This window comes from Centruroides vittatus, unplaced genomic scaffold (genome assembly GCF_030686945.1).
Source record: "Centruroides vittatus isolate TY-2023 unplaced genomic scaffold, ASM3068694v2 contig_352, whole genome shotgun sequence".
In the NCBI taxonomy this organism is placed as follows: Eukaryota; Metazoa; Arthropoda; class Arachnida; order Scorpiones; family Buthidae; genus Centruroides; species Centruroides vittatus.
In genome coordinates, this window is record NW_027122175.1 from 1,168,162 (window position 1) to 1,185,402 (window position 17,241).

Genomic DNA, 17,241 nt, shown 5'->3' on the forward strand with positions numbered 1-17,241 from the left:
CTAAATAGGTGATAGCGCTTTTACTTCTTTCTTAGAAATGACTACTTCCCCCTCCTCCTCCTCCTCTCCCTTTAACAGTGGTTGCCGCTGTTGGCCATTTTAAAATGTGTATAGTTTAGCACGTGTTTCCACTAATGTATACACGAAAAAACTAAGTCAAATAGGTGTGTTTATATAGGAAAATATTTGTTTATTTTATTATTATTTCTTTAAAAAAACGAAATCAAATAGAAAACTGCAGAATCAAAAATTGTTTATTCGGGTGCAAATCAATAAAGCAATTCAATATTTTACACACGTCATCTCTTCAAAAGTTGTTCACTTTTTTACGATTTTTTCATTACAATTTTCTATATTTGTGGAATTAAAACAGGATTTTTTTATTCATTTATTTTTATTTTTTCATTTACACTTTTTCACTTATTGAGGCGTGTTACTTTCTCCACCTTCTTCTATATTTTAAAATCCTCCTTCCTTCTTCACTTTTAATACTTAGAAAGACGGAAACTTTCTCGTAAAAATTCGAAATAATTCTGATTTTTCTTTTGTTTTTTTTTAATTTAAATGTATCGAAATGATCGAATTTTTGCGTGTATGTGTATGTGTATGTGTGTGTGTCTGTGTTTTTGTGTGTGTGTGTGCAGTTGGAATAATCGATTTAAATTTTAAAATAATAAATAAAATTTTAAAAAATTAAAAGAATTTACTTAATTTTTTAAGGTTTTGTCACGTTTTAAATCCCCAAAAACGCGTTCTGAAGTTAAACTTTCAGAAAATAAGTAACAACTCTTCTATCTTCAACTTCCATTCTTAATATATATATTCGTATATTTATATATATATTTACTTATATTTATATCGAATTTTTCAGTTCTTTAATTCTGTCCTATATACCGAAACTTTCTAATTTTCTGTTTTTTTACTGTTCATTTGGCAATAGTTTGTGCACATGTACAGCATCCTGATGCGTGTCTCTAGCGAGCTACTCTCTCCACATTCTTCACACAAGATAGCTGCATTTTGAAGCATCACAAAGAAGAAACTAAACGTAACAGGTAAATGTAGAGATTCATTGTTTTTTTCCTTTTGTTTATTTTTTAAAGTCTGTTTCTATATCTTTGTTCATTTCTATATTTGTCAAAGTTAAATAGGCCTTTGCTCTTGTCTCTTGAATCACATCTTACACTTAGAGACATAGAGAAAGAGAGAGATTTCGAAGGCCTACTCAATTGGCACCATATTCTATAATATCAGATCCAACTAAAATTTTAATTACATAACTTAAATCGTGTAAATCACACAGAATGATTCTTCACAATGATGAATTTGTTTTTACACAATTGGTTGTTCGCTGTAATGATAAAAAAAACTGCATTAATTTTATCAAATAGAGGGCCTAAAATTATCAGGTTGGTTCAAAAGCCAGTTAGCCTCTTTGCAGTGACGTAGCGAACATAACTGACACCCGGGGCACGACACTTTATTTCCGTTCCCTCCCCCTTCAGAAACACATATAGTTTGTCTTGGAGACCATTTGGGCGCCCCTCTGCGAGTGGCGCCCGATGCACCCCCTTGCCCCCTCGCTACGCCACTGCTTCTTTGTTTCCATGCAGATTTATGCCGAGCAATGTAAATAAGGCGGCAATTTGGCCTTTAGAATGATTAACTGACTTTTGTTCCACCCTGTACATGCTAATTCCTTTAATAATAATAATTAAAGTTTGGAAAAAAATCAAGGATTATAGAAGCAATAAGGAAATCTAATCATTCATTAAAGTATTCAATCATCAATTGTCATAAATTAATTCGTAATTTTATAGTTTAAGTTGTTCTTGAATGTTAGATATAAAATTATCATTCTAATTTATTTATTTACATAAAAAAAGAAATAAGCTTTAATTTTATCCTGTCCCCTTTTTTTAAGGTAAGGAAACGATTTTCTCACCTTCTACTAACAGGTTTGAAGGCCGTTGTGTCCCCTATTGTGACTGGCACCTGATGAGGTGTAACATAGCTTCTCGTATCCCTAATTATTTCTAGTTTGAATAAAGAAAGAAAGAAAGTCAAATCGAACAAATTACTTTGATTTAAATTGTAAATCATGCCGACAAAATATAATCTAAATAAATTATATTAATAAAATTACGATCGAATTGCATTAAGATGGTGTGTAGATTGCGGGGTTTAAGTCGTGTTGAATAACTAGAAAAGGGTGTTTAGAAAATGTCGATACGACTGTAAAAAACTTGTTTGAATATATTATAATACTACATACATTTTACATATACATGTACCTCATCGTTTAAGCAATCTTTTCAATTTGTACACACAAATAATTTCCTTATACTAAGCCACTTGTGTTTAGCCTGTTTTACTCCATACACACAAATATTATATTGACGTCTATTGTTATATGCTACTAACTGTATGGCGATTGACAAGCAGTGTGGATCCGTTTTAACATCAGCAATGGTGCGAGGCGTCCAACCTCTAGTGTCATACGTAACGGACTTCGTTACTTCATTCTAGGCCTGAGAAAAGCTGCATATACTTTCATTATGTTTCAGTACAGGGCCGGACTTACAGATAGCTATTATAATAGTAAACTACACTCTAGTATGCGTGTACATTTTCCTATACTAGACAATGAAAACATATATATATTTCTGATATATTATGCTTTAAATAAAGTTCTAAATATAACAACTATAATTTTAAATGTCTAAATCACTTAGCATAAGAGTAATGTAAAGTCTGAACTTACGTCTGAGCCCTTCAAGACATAAAATAATTAAAGCATAAGACAAAGCAGAACTGATTCAAATATGTGTAAATGAATAGCTTAAGCGTTTAGCTACAGCAGATAATTATATTACTAATTAAACAGAAGGCGTACATTAACAATATAAAAATCATTATCTCCTACTTAACTGACATACACTTTACTTTTCTTAAAGAGCTTATAAATATACAACATTCTGTATATGCATGTATTCGGTATAATATTCACGTATACTTCATTAAACTGTATTTATATACCATTCTTATAATTCTGACATGTAGACCTACACCTATACAACACTATCATTAACATAGTTTATTCAATGTGAATATTCTAAACACGTAACGTGGCTAAACTTTGTAGGCTTTTTTCTAATTTAAGCAACATTAATTTTATATAAATATATATATAGACCCATATAAAGTGAGAACCTCTATACAGAGGACCCAAAATTTAAATTATTTTTGTAAATGAAACAACATATAAATACATATTCATATAATTTTAAGGATTAAAGTGGATCCACCATTTAACTCTATACCTATACTATATAGATCTGAAAGAAGTGAGATAAATTAAACTTGCGTATATAGGCTTATATATGTACACAATTATATATTATACCTAATCTATATAATGTAAACCTACATAATCTTTTAAAATTTTAATGTAAAATTGTCTTCATATATAGCCTACATACACAAATGTAATACATTATTTACACATTTTTTTAAACCTTTAGTTAATTTATAACTCAGATTTAGTATCTGCGTATTATAATTTTTACTTGGAAAGCCCTGTAAACACAACAACAATTAATTAACATAAACAACTATAACACGCCTTAAATTATCAAGTTTTTCTGAACAAATCCTTCAAACAAAATTAGAATATGCGATCTAAACCATCCAAAACCTGTATTTTATTATCAAAAATGTAAAAAAAAAAAATCAGCCGCTTTGGAGCCTGTTTTTTATATAGAAATTTTAATTTATCGACTCCTTCTTACAATAGAAGCGGGGTTAAATACTTAAAAATACTGTTTAGTAATTCTATAAACTAGTTTGTATTTGACTAAAGAATTGTCCAATGTAGAAGATTGTAGCACAGACTATGAAAATAAAAATGATGTATAATTGAAATCGATTCAAGTTTTATTCATCAAACAAGATAGAGGACACGATAACATCGAATTTCCTACTTTTTTATACATGCATGTATACAGGAGCATATACTGTCCTTGCGAAACCACTTGACAGTTGTCTTTCAAGTCTTGAGTAAGAGCTGTCAACCACTAACTTGTTCCTGTGTACTAATTTCCTGTAAGAATTTGTTTACATTTTTAACTGTGTTACGCTACTCGTAATTTTATCTTTTGTGAAATTACTTGTAAATGTTACGAAAGGAGCCTTAAATATAAATATAATACAAAAATCACTCCTATCGTTAAAGGCTTTCCATAAATATCTTAATTATTAATATGTTTAAACGTCTTTGTGCTATAATTTCTTTTATTATAGGATTAAGGTGCATATTTTAAAGGCATTTTAAAGTTCTTTGTAGCTTTAAAAAAGTTGCATTTTTAGAAAATTTCTTTTTTTGATTTATATCAAGAATAACTTCTCCTCATTTATACTATTCTAAGTAGTAGAGAAAAAGACTCCATAAATCCCACTTTATTGCCATCTTATTTATATGCTATGCTACAAGTTGAGTGGAGCAGGGAGCAAATTTGTAATCTGAACGCGTATTTTAAATGATGGAAAATGTTTTTATGTTAAAAAACAAACTTGACAAGTTGATTAGGACACTATTTTGCTTCTTAAGACCTTCAATTATATTACTTTTTTTCCAGTGTCCTGCACAAACAAGTCGAAAAAGTAAGCTGCTGAAAGCATTACCAAGGAAAAAGTTATGGCACATCAATGATGCTATTCATATATTTTATGGGCAAGTTTTTATATGAAAAATAGCCTATCTACTTTATGTTTACAAATCAAATTTATCATTTTTTTTAAAGGTTAAATGCGATATAAACCGGTCTAAGTGGAGTAGATCAACTGTAGATATTTCATGATGATCTCTTTATTTCAAACTGTTAATAAGTTGCAAATTAATTTTATTAACTTAATAATAAAAACAAAACGCTGATGGTTTTATTATCAGGATTAACATTTTGACTAGTAAAATTAGTAAAATTAGGAAGGTCCATAAAACTCCTAACCCCTATTCTTATATACCAGCAAAGAAAAGTCGAGTTTGCACGCGAATTCTTTGCTTCTTGAATTAAAACTGTGTACGACGGATCTAAATTTAAATACATTATCCAAAGGGATGAAGGAAAATTACCTCTTTCTTTCTGATCTGGCATCAACCATCCTAGAGAACTGGCTCTTGAAGAAGGAGGCGTCAAAGAAGCATCCAGATGGTAATTTGGAGGAAACCTTAAAAGAGCTGGAGAGGTGCCATACTTAGTCCCATTTACAAAAGTCCTGACAGTAGCATCGTTATTCATATCGTCTACAGATTCTTGGCTCTTCACCGGGAATTGTAATCTAGAATTATAATCCATGGTTACCGATGAGGGTAGAGGAGCCAATCTTGGTCCCACTGCCGAATTATCCTCCTGAATGGCCATCTCCGAAGTCTGCTCCACAGAACGAAGACTTCCGGTCGGTGTCCAATAACCGGAAGTGGAAGATGGTGACACAGAGGGTGTCCTTTCTGTGTAATTCAGGTCGGATGTAGCTGGCACATCGAAGGCCATTTTGCGTGTAGGAACAGTATCTGATATGGCCGTCTGAGCTAAGGACCAAATTTTTGGCTTCTCGGTCACCGGAAGTTCCGGTGTCAATTTGGTCATGGGTGGGGTCGAAGAGTTGCCAAATTCGTTCAGTCTCACCTGACAATTTGGTGTGGTCAGGGGTAGTAAAGTGGAAATGCTTCGATCATTATCTCTTGGGGTTTCTTCGGAAGTTTTCTCGTTGTCCGACTCTTCTTTTTTGACTAAAAGGAATATTAAAATAGCTTAATCTTTCAAAAATTTAGCTAGATTTTAAGGAAATTTTATTTTAAAATACTACAACTCAGACTATTTTATACACTTTCACACACAGTTTATCTTAATTCAGGCTCTATCTTTTAAAAAACCACACACACACATATACACATTATTAATGAAGCAAACTCATCAAATACTTCAACTCACCTTCGTTACTATTATTGTTTTTAATGACCGATTTGTCACCATCATCTTTATCTTGATTTATTTCATCGTCTGTTTGAGTTCCTTCAGATTTATCATCCGTATCAGCCATATCACTTGTTTTATTCTTCGGTTCCCAAGTCATCTTGTTCTCCTTCTTCAATCTCCTCCTGGCATTAGCAAACCAAGTCGAAACTTGAGTCAGAGTCATTTTAGTGATGATAGCCAACATGATCTTCTCCCCTTTAGTGGGGTAAGGATTCTTTCTGTGTTCGTATAACCATGCCTTAAGCGTGTTAGTCGTTTCTCTAGTAGCATTCTTCCTTCTTGCAGCACTATCCATAGCATCGTACCTAAGAGAAAAGGCCAACTTTAGAATTATATCAATTATGAAACATTACAAAATAACGTATCACACACTAAAAAAACACTACAACAAATAAATCTATAACGTTTCGTGTTTAGAAATTTCTAGCACGAGTGTCTGGTCTACATTTTTAGTGTAATCTATATCACGTAAGGTTCTATGTGCATCTCTTTTTTAGTTCTCAGAAAAAGAAATCGCGATGTTGTGACTAATAGTCACGAATATAAAACATTAAATCCGTGTTGACTTTATAAAATTTAATTTGACCATCTGAACAATTAAAAAACGGGGTGTTAGAGTAAGGAGTACAACAAATCTGTTTGTTTTTGTATTTTTAGTTGTGTCGTGTTAGTAGAAAGTCACTCGTTAAATAAATTTAGGAGATACTTTCTATTTTATTGTCAATAGCTCATAAATTCAGACTCTTATTAGGCAAATCCGTCTTTTATATTCACTCGTTCACTTATACTAAAACATAAAAGATTAAGCTTAAGTTGTGAAAGTCTACTTTGCTTTATTAAAAATAAGCTTTTCAGGACCTGATCCTTAAATATAAAAGCCTGAATTTAGGAAAGGATCAGAGTAAAGAACAAAATCTCTTCATATTTTATAACGTTTTTCTGTTTATTCATGTTGAAGTTCAAAGACGTACGATTCCAATATTTAGGACGAGTAGACTGGACTATCTTCTAAATTCAGACTGTACACTTAACTCTATATCCTGAAAATCTAACTTTTTAAAATCACTCTTGTTAATTTTTATTGTTTAGATCTTTATTTTCTGTTCAAGCTTTGAACAGACTCTAATTTTAATGCTATTTTCATGTTCTCGTTAAACTTTAACACTCAGACTAATCCATTTTATGCTAGAAGAGTTGCAACATTCAAGTTTTCATCAAGTTAGATTCTCTATTTTCTAAGCTTCGATCACAGTTACATGTTTATAATATCAATTTTTCTTCTTCTAGGTAGCAACTACAAGCGAGTTTCTGTAATTTACTTATATTTTAAATAAATAAATAACGTAATCTATTGAGGTTACGCTCAAATTTTCTTGAAAAACTAGACTAAACATCACGCATTATTTCTTTTCGGGAAGTCGAACAAAGAAGAATAAAGGCTCGAATATTCTATTTGCAGACTAGCCATCGATGGATAAAGGTAAAGCACATTGTTGAGCAACTATCAATAAAACAGAAACTTAATACAACATGCTTTAGAATATCTGTAATCAACACAACTATATAGATCACGAACACTTAAAACATTTAATGTCTTCGTGCAATTTACCAGTATCGTGGAATATTAATGAATGTAGCATGCAACCCGATTGGAAACCGATACTTTCCTTACAAATATTGTTTGTTCGCGTGAGTTTTCCGTACACCACGAAAAATAAAGAAATTCGACTATCGGTTTAGGCCATTCCATTAACATATATATATGTATAGTCTGGCAATGCGACCACAATAGAATCATTGGCTGCTCCCAACTCTTTCAGTTGAAGAAACGAAATAACACTACAAATTATATAAGGGAGGCATTATTATCAAGTGTATAAAATTTTACCTATCTCCATAAGGTCCGTAATTTGTTAGTGCTGTTGTGTCGTAAGCGTAACACGCAGCTTGAGGTAATGTAGGCCACGTTGTTCTTCCGTCCTTCAGATCGTAAGGAGATGACTATAAAAAGACATTAAAAATTGCTTGTTTTAATGAATAAAAAACTAAATTTAATTATATAAGTCGATTTATTTAATTTTTAATCAAGGAAAATGATGGCTTAACAATTGATAAAACGGCAACTGCTGTATTAATTTGCATATTATTATTTTTTTTCGGTTTCCGAGTATAGAATTTTGAATTTTCTTTCTATTTTTCCTCCACAAAGAACACTTTGTGGGTTATAAAATGGCGGCCATTCCCTTAAAGTCTCTATTAGTGACTCGCTACTGTCTCTCGTACAAGGCTATCATTACACTCGAGTAACTCGTACCTTAGTAGAATACAGATGAGGGGACAATTGTCCTCGGGCTGCATAACAAGCCACGCAAGTTCTGAACTAAACTAACGAGTTGTTTGTTTGTATCCTAACTTCTATTATAAATTATTTATTTATATATTTATAAATAAGTAGAAAACGTGGTAATTTATTAGCTATTTTTTTTTTAAATTGTATACTAGTTGTTGTGTCTTTCTCTATCTCTTCATTAACATAGCTACTGACGTAACCCATTTTTCGACTTCTTAAGCTATTAAAACTGTCGATATATTCAAATAATAAGCACATGTCTGAAACCTATGTAACAAAACCAACCGAACTTACGTCTATCTAATAATAGATCTAACAATACTTGAACAACGATTTGTTCATCTGAAACAATTGAATCTATGCAAGTAAATCTCTGCATAACAATTCAAGATATCTATCTATCAGGTTATGGACATTTGAATATTGTCTCAATAATTATATAAGATCCACATCTATAACTGAAATCGTGTATAGATTGGTGATAGAAATATAAATTTATACAAGAATGTAGGCTATACAGTCAAGGTTTTGGTCTATACAGGTTCAAATTTTGAGGTTATTTTTATATAATATAACACCAGTATCGCACGATGTTTGACTGTACAGGATCAGGATCTTGTCACAGTAAATGTATAGGCTATTTGAGGCTCCTAAAATAACTTAGCAAAGGCCTAAGCTGTTGTGGGTTATAATGTATAGATTTTACGAGATAAAATTTAAAAAGCTTGTTACATTTCAGTATCTACATGTCGAAAATCCAATTGATATATGATCTTAAACCGAATAAATATCTAGTTTCATACTCATAAATTTGAACGTAGAGCTTGAAAATTACTCAATATATGAGGCAATTTACGTAGATGAAAGTATTCAGTAACTTTTATCCTTACTGAATTAATACAAAAATTGCACGGTGTTCTCACACGTTCTACGTTCAACAAAAAAAAAGAACCAAAGCAAAAATTTAACAAATTACAGGTTTAAGGGACAGGTGTGCAGAATTTAGCGAGAACAAGCGCAGCTTGCACTTTCAAACGACGAAGAAAGCTGTCATGTTAAGAGTTATATATATTATTATTATTTAATCTATTGTATCAGATAGATCCAAGACAGATAAAAGTACAAATGAAAAAAGAATTTAAAAAAGAAAAAAGTTGTAATTTTAATTATATAATTGATAACGCTACTAGAAAGTAGGAAAGTTAAATACGATCTGTTTTTCTACTTTAAATAATACTCTTTCGTTAGGATTAACCTCGTTGTATTGAGTTTTCTACAAATCTGCTTATCAGCTAAAATCTAGATTTACGATTTTAAATTTTAAAAAAGTATACAAATAAAAAAGGTAGTTAGAATGTATTGGCTGAGAAATGTCACTTAGACCGATAAAAATTAAATAAAAATAGCATGTTATCGGAATTTTTGCGTGAAATTTTGATTCGTGACTGCGCTAAAAAAGAAGTCCAGATGAAAGAAAGGGGAGGAGGGAGAAAATCAATATTTCTAACAATTTACAAAAGAATCTTATATAACGAGTTAACTTGTATAAAAGTTAGGAAACTTTTTAACAATTTACATAACGATTACTTTATAAAATATCTTAGAAAGATGTAAATTTAATTACCAGTGTTGGATAGAACGATGTTGGATGGCTTCCAAGTGCTGCTACGTATCCAGCTTGATCGGCATAAGTCGAGCCATAGACAGTTAAACCAGTTGCGAGACGTGGATAAGTAGAGAGCAATCTCGAGTCGTAAGCTGCTGGTAGAGAGCAAACAGTAGGCGATTGTGCAGTATGAGGATCTGCAGCCATTCCGTTCTGATTAGTCTCGCAGCAACTAGTCTGTCCTGTCATTAATATCTGTAAAGAAAAATTGTAGTAATTCGTAAAGCGGCGCAGAAATGTGATCAATCTGTCATTTCAATTATAGGAACGTACAAGTTTTCCTTCAGTTACATAAACTTAAAGCTATCGTAAGAGTTGGATGCGATCCAGAAAACCTAAATAATAGCTTACCTGACGCCCTTGGTAAGGAAGCAATATGTTTATTCTGTTATTAGCACGTCGTAGAACAATACTAAAACCTTCACATTTTCATCGTATTATGTAATTTTCAATTAATTACTGTTCTAAGTTAGTCGTGGATAGTTTATGCGGTGTAATATGCAAAAATAATACATATTTCTTAACTCTTTCATCACGCAGGAGGAGTCGATACTTCTCCTTCAAACACACACCACCTACCGAGCTCTATACAGTAATTATAAACCCTTTTTTAAACTATGTTTTTATGGTGTAAGAGCATAAAGATGCGTTTGCAAAATGAATATTAACAACTCGACAACTCGATTATAACAGCGCCCGTTCCGGACATATAAACAGCACTTATACATGTAAAGCACGGAAACCAAATTACATTCCCGTGTACATCTACATAGATGTTACACGGCAACGTTTGTCAATTATGTTTCTTTAGCCTTTAAATGGGACATCGGAACATAATAACAGTTACTATTTAAAAATTACACATATATATATTCATATACAGCATTTGTAATTATAACGTAACAAAGTAGAGTTATAATTTTGCGTAGATTTTTTCAAAAAATATCGTAATTATCTGTTCTAAAAGCTTAAAAATTACATGCTAGATATGTCTGGAGTAAATCCGAGATCATTTTATGCAGCAATTATCTAATATTTTCTTCTTTTTTTTACCTGTTTACGACTAGTTACGTGTTGATGTACAATAGCTGTTGTGGAGTCGCGTATGGCATGGCTGTCACTCCACTGTTTAGAATTAGCCTTTTTTAAGACTGCAGATAAGATATTAAGCATTAAAGCTGTTAGAAAAAGTAAAGAACACATCAGAGCATGATTCCAAGGTGACAATTAATTTGATTAGAGTTGTGCGTGTAGAACCTGTCACCAGACAACTTCAATGGACAAGTAGAGCCTGTTATAAAGATTTTCTTTGCTAGCTATGGAAAAAAAAGGGATACTCCATAATTATAGATCCTTAAACAGATCCTTAAGAGATACGTCATAATTATAATTGATGGGTTGGGTATCTTGTTTCCTCGTTTTTCTCTAGCAAAACAACTTTTGCAGATGGTCAATTTCTTTTTTTCTCTTAATAATCTCCCTCATACCTGTTAAGCAATAATAATAGTTTAATAATAATGTTGATGTCGAAATGTTTATATATTTTTAGATTAATTAATGCTCGTTTAGAGTTAAACGAAGGTAATGTTTTTTAAATTGTTTTAAATGTAATTTTCTTCATCTGATAGCGTACACCTTGACAACTTCCTTAAAGATGCCAGCGTGTAGCGTGTAAGCTAGCATGTAAAGCGATTGAAAATGGTTAAATTTTAGCATGTAGAAAGAGAAATTATGTGCATTGCGAGGGTTTTCTATCCAAATTTTTTATTGGAAAAGGAAAATACGTTTTAAAAACACGCATCGATAGCTGCATTCTGCTTGTGATGCAGGTGTGCCGTCGTAGCCAATAACGCGATGGCGTGCATACCAGATGTCAAAACAGCAATTGTTTGAATTATAAGTAACTTATAGATAGAAAAAAGTGAAATAAAATAAAACAAAATAAAGAGAGGAACATTTATAGAAAACCTGAAAACGTTTGTGTGTTTATAGGAAGACGTCATCGTTCTCCACCCCGCAAGCCGTATTATTATCTTAAGCTCGTTGGTGTTGGAAGTTAGTGTGTTCGATGACGCAACTGCTGCAAATTTAATTAACTGTAGCTTCAATGAATAATCCGTCCAAACAATATCGTGGGCTTAACTTATAACCCGAGTCACTCGCCTTCGGGCAAACTGAATAATTAAAAGCCCATTAGCGGCTTGTAGCAGGATTATCATCTAGTTAGACTTAACGCTGTTACTTCCAATACTGTCTACAGAAAGTACTTGACGGATTTGTCTCCTCTCCGTTCGAATACCCCCAAATAGGGTATTTTCCCTGATATAGAGTTTTTATGGATCCCTTAATATGAAAATGGTGAAACTTCAGATTAATTGAAAAGTATTTGTTTATAAATAAATTGAATCGCGTAATCTTGTAATAACACAAGCTCTTTATAGTTTTATTTAATGTAAATCAATTTTTTTTTTTTTTTGGTTTCTGTAATATAATTTCCTAAATTCTCATCCCGAAAAGCTGTTTAGGTTCGTATTTTTCAACCAGTAGATCGCGAATCTCATATTTGCGTTATGAAGAAGTACAAGAGGCTCAGTTAAATATCTAAACAGTAGTTATAGTACATAAACATCAGAAAAGCTTATCAATTTAGAAATTTTTAATCACTGTTTTCGATACCAAACAATCGCATGACGAAACCACTTTTACAGATAAAAACAGGAATTTGTGGTTTGTCCTTCGAAAAGGCCTAGACCTATGCTGCGCTTCGACTACTAATTACTTAATCACTTAAATTTCTCAAGGCTACCATAGTCAAAACGCAAAGAAAAAAGAGAAATATAAGTTTTTACATTAAATTCAGAGCAAGGGGCGTCAGATCACGTTTTGATATCGTGATGACTTAAAAAACCCGTAAGGACGAGTAATTTTATCAACTTAATATAATAAAAGTATAGTCTACCGATTGATTTTAAAGTACTTTATCACTATTCTCCTGCCTAAATCACCAGGACATAAGCGCTTAAAACTTGAAACCTAAGTCTACAATAAAATTTTATATTCTAAAATGGTTTGATGTGTTGTAAGATGCTTTTAAGTGCATCTATGTTGCTCAGAAAGATCTAATTTTCAGGAAATTTTGATCCACAAAGCATTCTTCAACGCTTAAGTTCAAGTACGGTTTGACACGTATGGCCTAAGCCACCAGCAACACGGGGAATTCAGGAGCTGCTCTTTCAGATAAATTACAAAATTTGCAGCTTAATAGCTTTCTACAATATTAAACAATGTGTGTAACTCGTTGCTTATTCTTTAATCTAAATAGCCTAATGATAAATTGGGGCAACTTAATAAAATTTGGCTACAGCAAGCCGATAAATGCTGACGAGCCATATAACCTTGAAGTAGATAACTGGAACGTATGTCCTTGCATCTTGTTTTTAAAGAAAAAAATAATTCGAATAGTAAAAAATGGCAAACAAGTTCGGAAACCAACATTACTAAACTGTCGACAATAATAAAAATAAAGTAAATCAGTATCATTTATCACGGATAACGATCAGCTGTCTGTTTGGACCACACCGATGACAACTGCGATATATAGAAAAATTAACGATATATAGCCACGAATTTAGTTATTTAATTCCTGTATGAATATTTTCTTAGCCTTCGGGGGATGTTAAATTATAAGGAAGGCGATATTAAAATGGAGGAAGTGCATGGCCTATAAATTTCTTAGTGCAGATGTGATAACCAGATAATTTTTTTTCCACTACTGAAAAATCTAGTTATAATTACATTCGAAAGCATTTAATTGCGTTTAGAGATTTTTTTTCTAAATTAAGCAATTAGTGCTTGAAATTTAGAAACAAGTTGCAGATGCAAAAATATGGAATAGTTTAATGTTTAGATATTTGGATGTCTCCTTCTGATTCTCATGATAATGAAGATTGATAGGGAGAGGCACGCGGGTTAAAATCTGGCTGTTCTCTTACAAGTGGACTTGACATTTTGGCCTAAACGACCACTGCTACGAATTCTATAACGATGATGGATCAGTAGTTAGAGCACCTAGGGCACTCTCCGACCAATGAATGGACCAGGCGACAGGTGTGACGAATATACGCTCTTTTGGCCTACTTGCCTGCAGAAATCAATTTTGATTCTGTTCTAACATCCCCCAAAGAACCATCCACATAAAAGTATCAACAGTTTCCAGATCTGATCCCAAATATCTCATTCTTACAAGGATGATGATGCTCTTGTAAGAACGAAGATTCGGCATCAAACTTTAGGATTTTATGGTCTTCTTAAGAGGGCTCTTTTTTAAGAATGCTCTTTTATGCTAGAAAACACTATAAATTGTTAGAAATCATTCACGTCTGATATGCTGATTTTCAGTTTGAAATCGTATCAGACGTGCGAACGTTGCAAAAATCAAAATTTGGCTTCGTAACGATTCGTCTAAGCATCTAAATGACTTTAACAAAAGTTAAATGGCGAATAAGCAATTCAATAAACTAAATACGAACTTTGTTAACTCGAAACTTGGCAGAGAAATTGTCATTCTATACAAAAGAAGAATCGAAATAATTGATATTTCCTATATCATTTCCCTTTCTAGAATTCTAAATCCCTTCCAAATTGTCTTTAACCATGAGTAAAATGCATTTAAATTGATCTTTTATCCTTTCTATTAATGAGATTTTAATTAAGATGATATTTTTTTAATTTTATTTTTTAAAAAATATATATAAAATTTGTTTATAGTTGAGTCATGTAAAATGTGTAAAATTGAAGCTCGAAACTATAATTTATATAAATTTTACTTGCTGAAATTATCGATTTTGTTATAGTTTAATACTTTTTAATTTTAAAAAGTTAATCTAAATTATATTAATTCACAATTAAGAACAATTCTGTATGTTTTATAAGGCTTTTAAAGTGATTTTTTTTTACTTATTAACCTTAAAAGTAAGGCTATTTCAACTCTCAAAGTAGCCTTTGAGTATCTTCGGGAATGTTTTTTACAGTGAAATTATTAAATAAACAAATTAATTTTTTTTAAATTTAGATAATAAAAATATTAAATTTATTTTAAAAGTTTACATGTTACAAAATAAGTATTTTCATAGCCCGAAATTACGGTTCGTAAATCGAAAAATTCTAGGTTTTAACTCAACTTTTGAAGGCCTAAATTTAAATTATACGCCTCTAAATTTAACAGTAATTAATTAATTAATGCTTATTTTAAGTAGAATTATTTGTAAATTAATTCTTTAATATTATCCTGCCTATAGGAAGACCCGTAAATAAGAGATTTTCTTAAACTTAACTTGGCTGTCAGGGAATCAGTTTTCAGTAGTGCATTGTTTCTAAATCATTTAACAGTACATTTAGAAGAATAATTCACTGATTTTAGACATTGTAATTAGTTAAGTACCGTTGTATCTAATTTTAAGCATTATCTAAGCGCTCCAGTTTAAGGATAAAAAGGATTATTACATAGATCAAAGAGTTAATAATGCCTCTAACACAAAGTTAACACCTGCAATATACTTTTAAGTAACTTTATCTCAAATTCTCACCCTCCTTTAGGCCATCATTTCCAAGAACAAACCCTGTTTACACTCCTAAAACTAGTAGGATATCGTATTTCGTTACGTTAAACTGATACTTTGAAGATGGGAAAGTGACATTTCTATCAAGAACTACAGTACTTCGGGAATTTTATAATTTAAATACATTATTTAATTAATAAAAATATAATATAATTTTAAAGTTAAATAAAAATTTATTCTGAGCATTGACTATAAGAGATGTTTGCGTGTTTTGGAATTTCTTGTTCACGCTGACCGTGCATTTTTGGACACGTTCTAACTATAAATCGGACGGATCTGTGATTAGATAATTAAAATTAATTAAAATTGTTAAATTATTCAGAAAATGTAAAGTTTTATATACATTTAGAGCCAGTTAGACAGCTTAGAAGAGAGTCACTTACACAGAAACTTATGAATAAAACAATTAAAAATTAATTAATATTCATAAAGATAAGATTACGGAAGGAAGTTTTAAGTTGAAATAATTATTTTTTTATCGTTCCAGGATTTGTTAAATAAGAAAAAACAACGGCGGGGTGTGGAAATGTTAATAAGAAGAGCAAACATTTGTAAGAACTTACTTGAGAAGACGGCGAGTAAGTGTAACCAAACTGGGTGTATGACATACTCCTGCACCCCACGAAGGTGGGAATAAGTAGTAAGTTCGGTCGATCAGCACTTTTGTGTGTTAGAAAAACAGCGCCGGAATATACGAAGGTTTAAACTTAGTTCCACTATTTACATACACGGAATGTATTCTCCACACTTAACACGGGACCAACCGACTCGATCCAGACAGAGCCTCGGGCTTACTTCTGACAACATCCACGACATGGCATCTCACTTTGGGGTTTTGTAGCAAACGTTGTCGACGACAACTACGAAACATTCTCTCCATCTCCCCCCGTACCCCCTTTCTCAATGTAGAGGCCGGAAATAACATCCGAGATCGGACGACTTGTTAACATGCTTGTGCGCTATTGCTGCAAGCTGCCATAGCAAACCGCAGCACCGCCTCCTCGGACCCTATTGGCAGAAGGGCCAAGCCCCTCCCTTGCAGGCAATCAGTCCCACCGCGACATTGTGTAGGACGTGTCGTCTCACATGCTACAAGCGGGTTAGAGCTTATCACGCTACGTTGTAAGAGCTCTTTGTGTACGGTCGTGTACAACCTCGTCCGTTGTCACTCGGATCCCATGCCATCCCCACGCTCCGACTTAATTCCACTACTCCATCCCTTCCTATTCGGTTATGCCTAACCGATCTTCTACACGTTAAACACTGCTTCGACACTTTAATATTATTGTAACACAACGTTATTTTTAATTGATCATCCCATTTTAACAGCACACTTTGTGTTATATATTTAAATTACACATCTCAATAGGAACTTGTTCAACATTAACTTCGGTATAATGTGTTTTTTCAAGGATTTACGGGAATGGTACTTTTTTATTCGGATTCCGTGTTAAGTACGCGACACATCCAGCAAATTTTCAGTGTTATTTTAATAGATTTTAAGGTGAACAACAAAGAAAATAAATGCTCCTTCAATCGTTTGCTATTTTCGTGATGATAAAAGTTAATGAA

At 32.2% G+C, this 17,241-nt stretch overlaps 1 protein-coding gene across 1 annotated transcript; it reads right to left on the bottom strand.

Annotated features, from left to right (window-relative positions):
- Window positions 1–236: 236 nt before the first annotated feature.
- On the bottom strand, window positions 237–16,362 carry LOC136974645 (iroquois-class homeodomain protein IRX-6-like). The gene is made up of 7 exons (XM_067269571.1): window positions 16,233–16,362; window positions 10,010–10,246; window positions 7,924–8,036; window positions 5,991–6,340; window positions 5,132–5,788; window positions 1,946–2,036; window positions 237–1,351 (listed from the first exon to the last, which is right to left on the bottom strand). Exons 1-7 carry the CDS (start codon window positions 16,275–16,277, stop codon window positions 1,333–1,335), a joined length of 1,512 nt encoding a protein of 503 aa, XP_067125672.1. The 5' UTR covers window positions 16,278–16,362; the 3' UTR covers window positions 237–1,332.
- Between the last annotated feature and the right edge of the window lie 879 nt (window positions 16,363–17,241).

Coding starts and splice junctions, on each gene's coding strand:
- LOC136974645 (XM_067269571.1), bottom strand. CDS start 16,277: ATGTCATACACCCAGTTTGGTTACACTTACTCGCCGTCTTCTCAA. Junction 8,037..10,009: donor CATCGTTCTATCCAACACTG/GTAATTAAATTT, acceptor GTCTTTTTATAG/TCATCTCCTTACGATCTGAA. Junction 6,341..7,923: donor TACGGACCTTATGGAGATAG/GTAAAATTTTAT, acceptor CTTTTCTCTTAG/GTACGATGCTATGGATAGTG.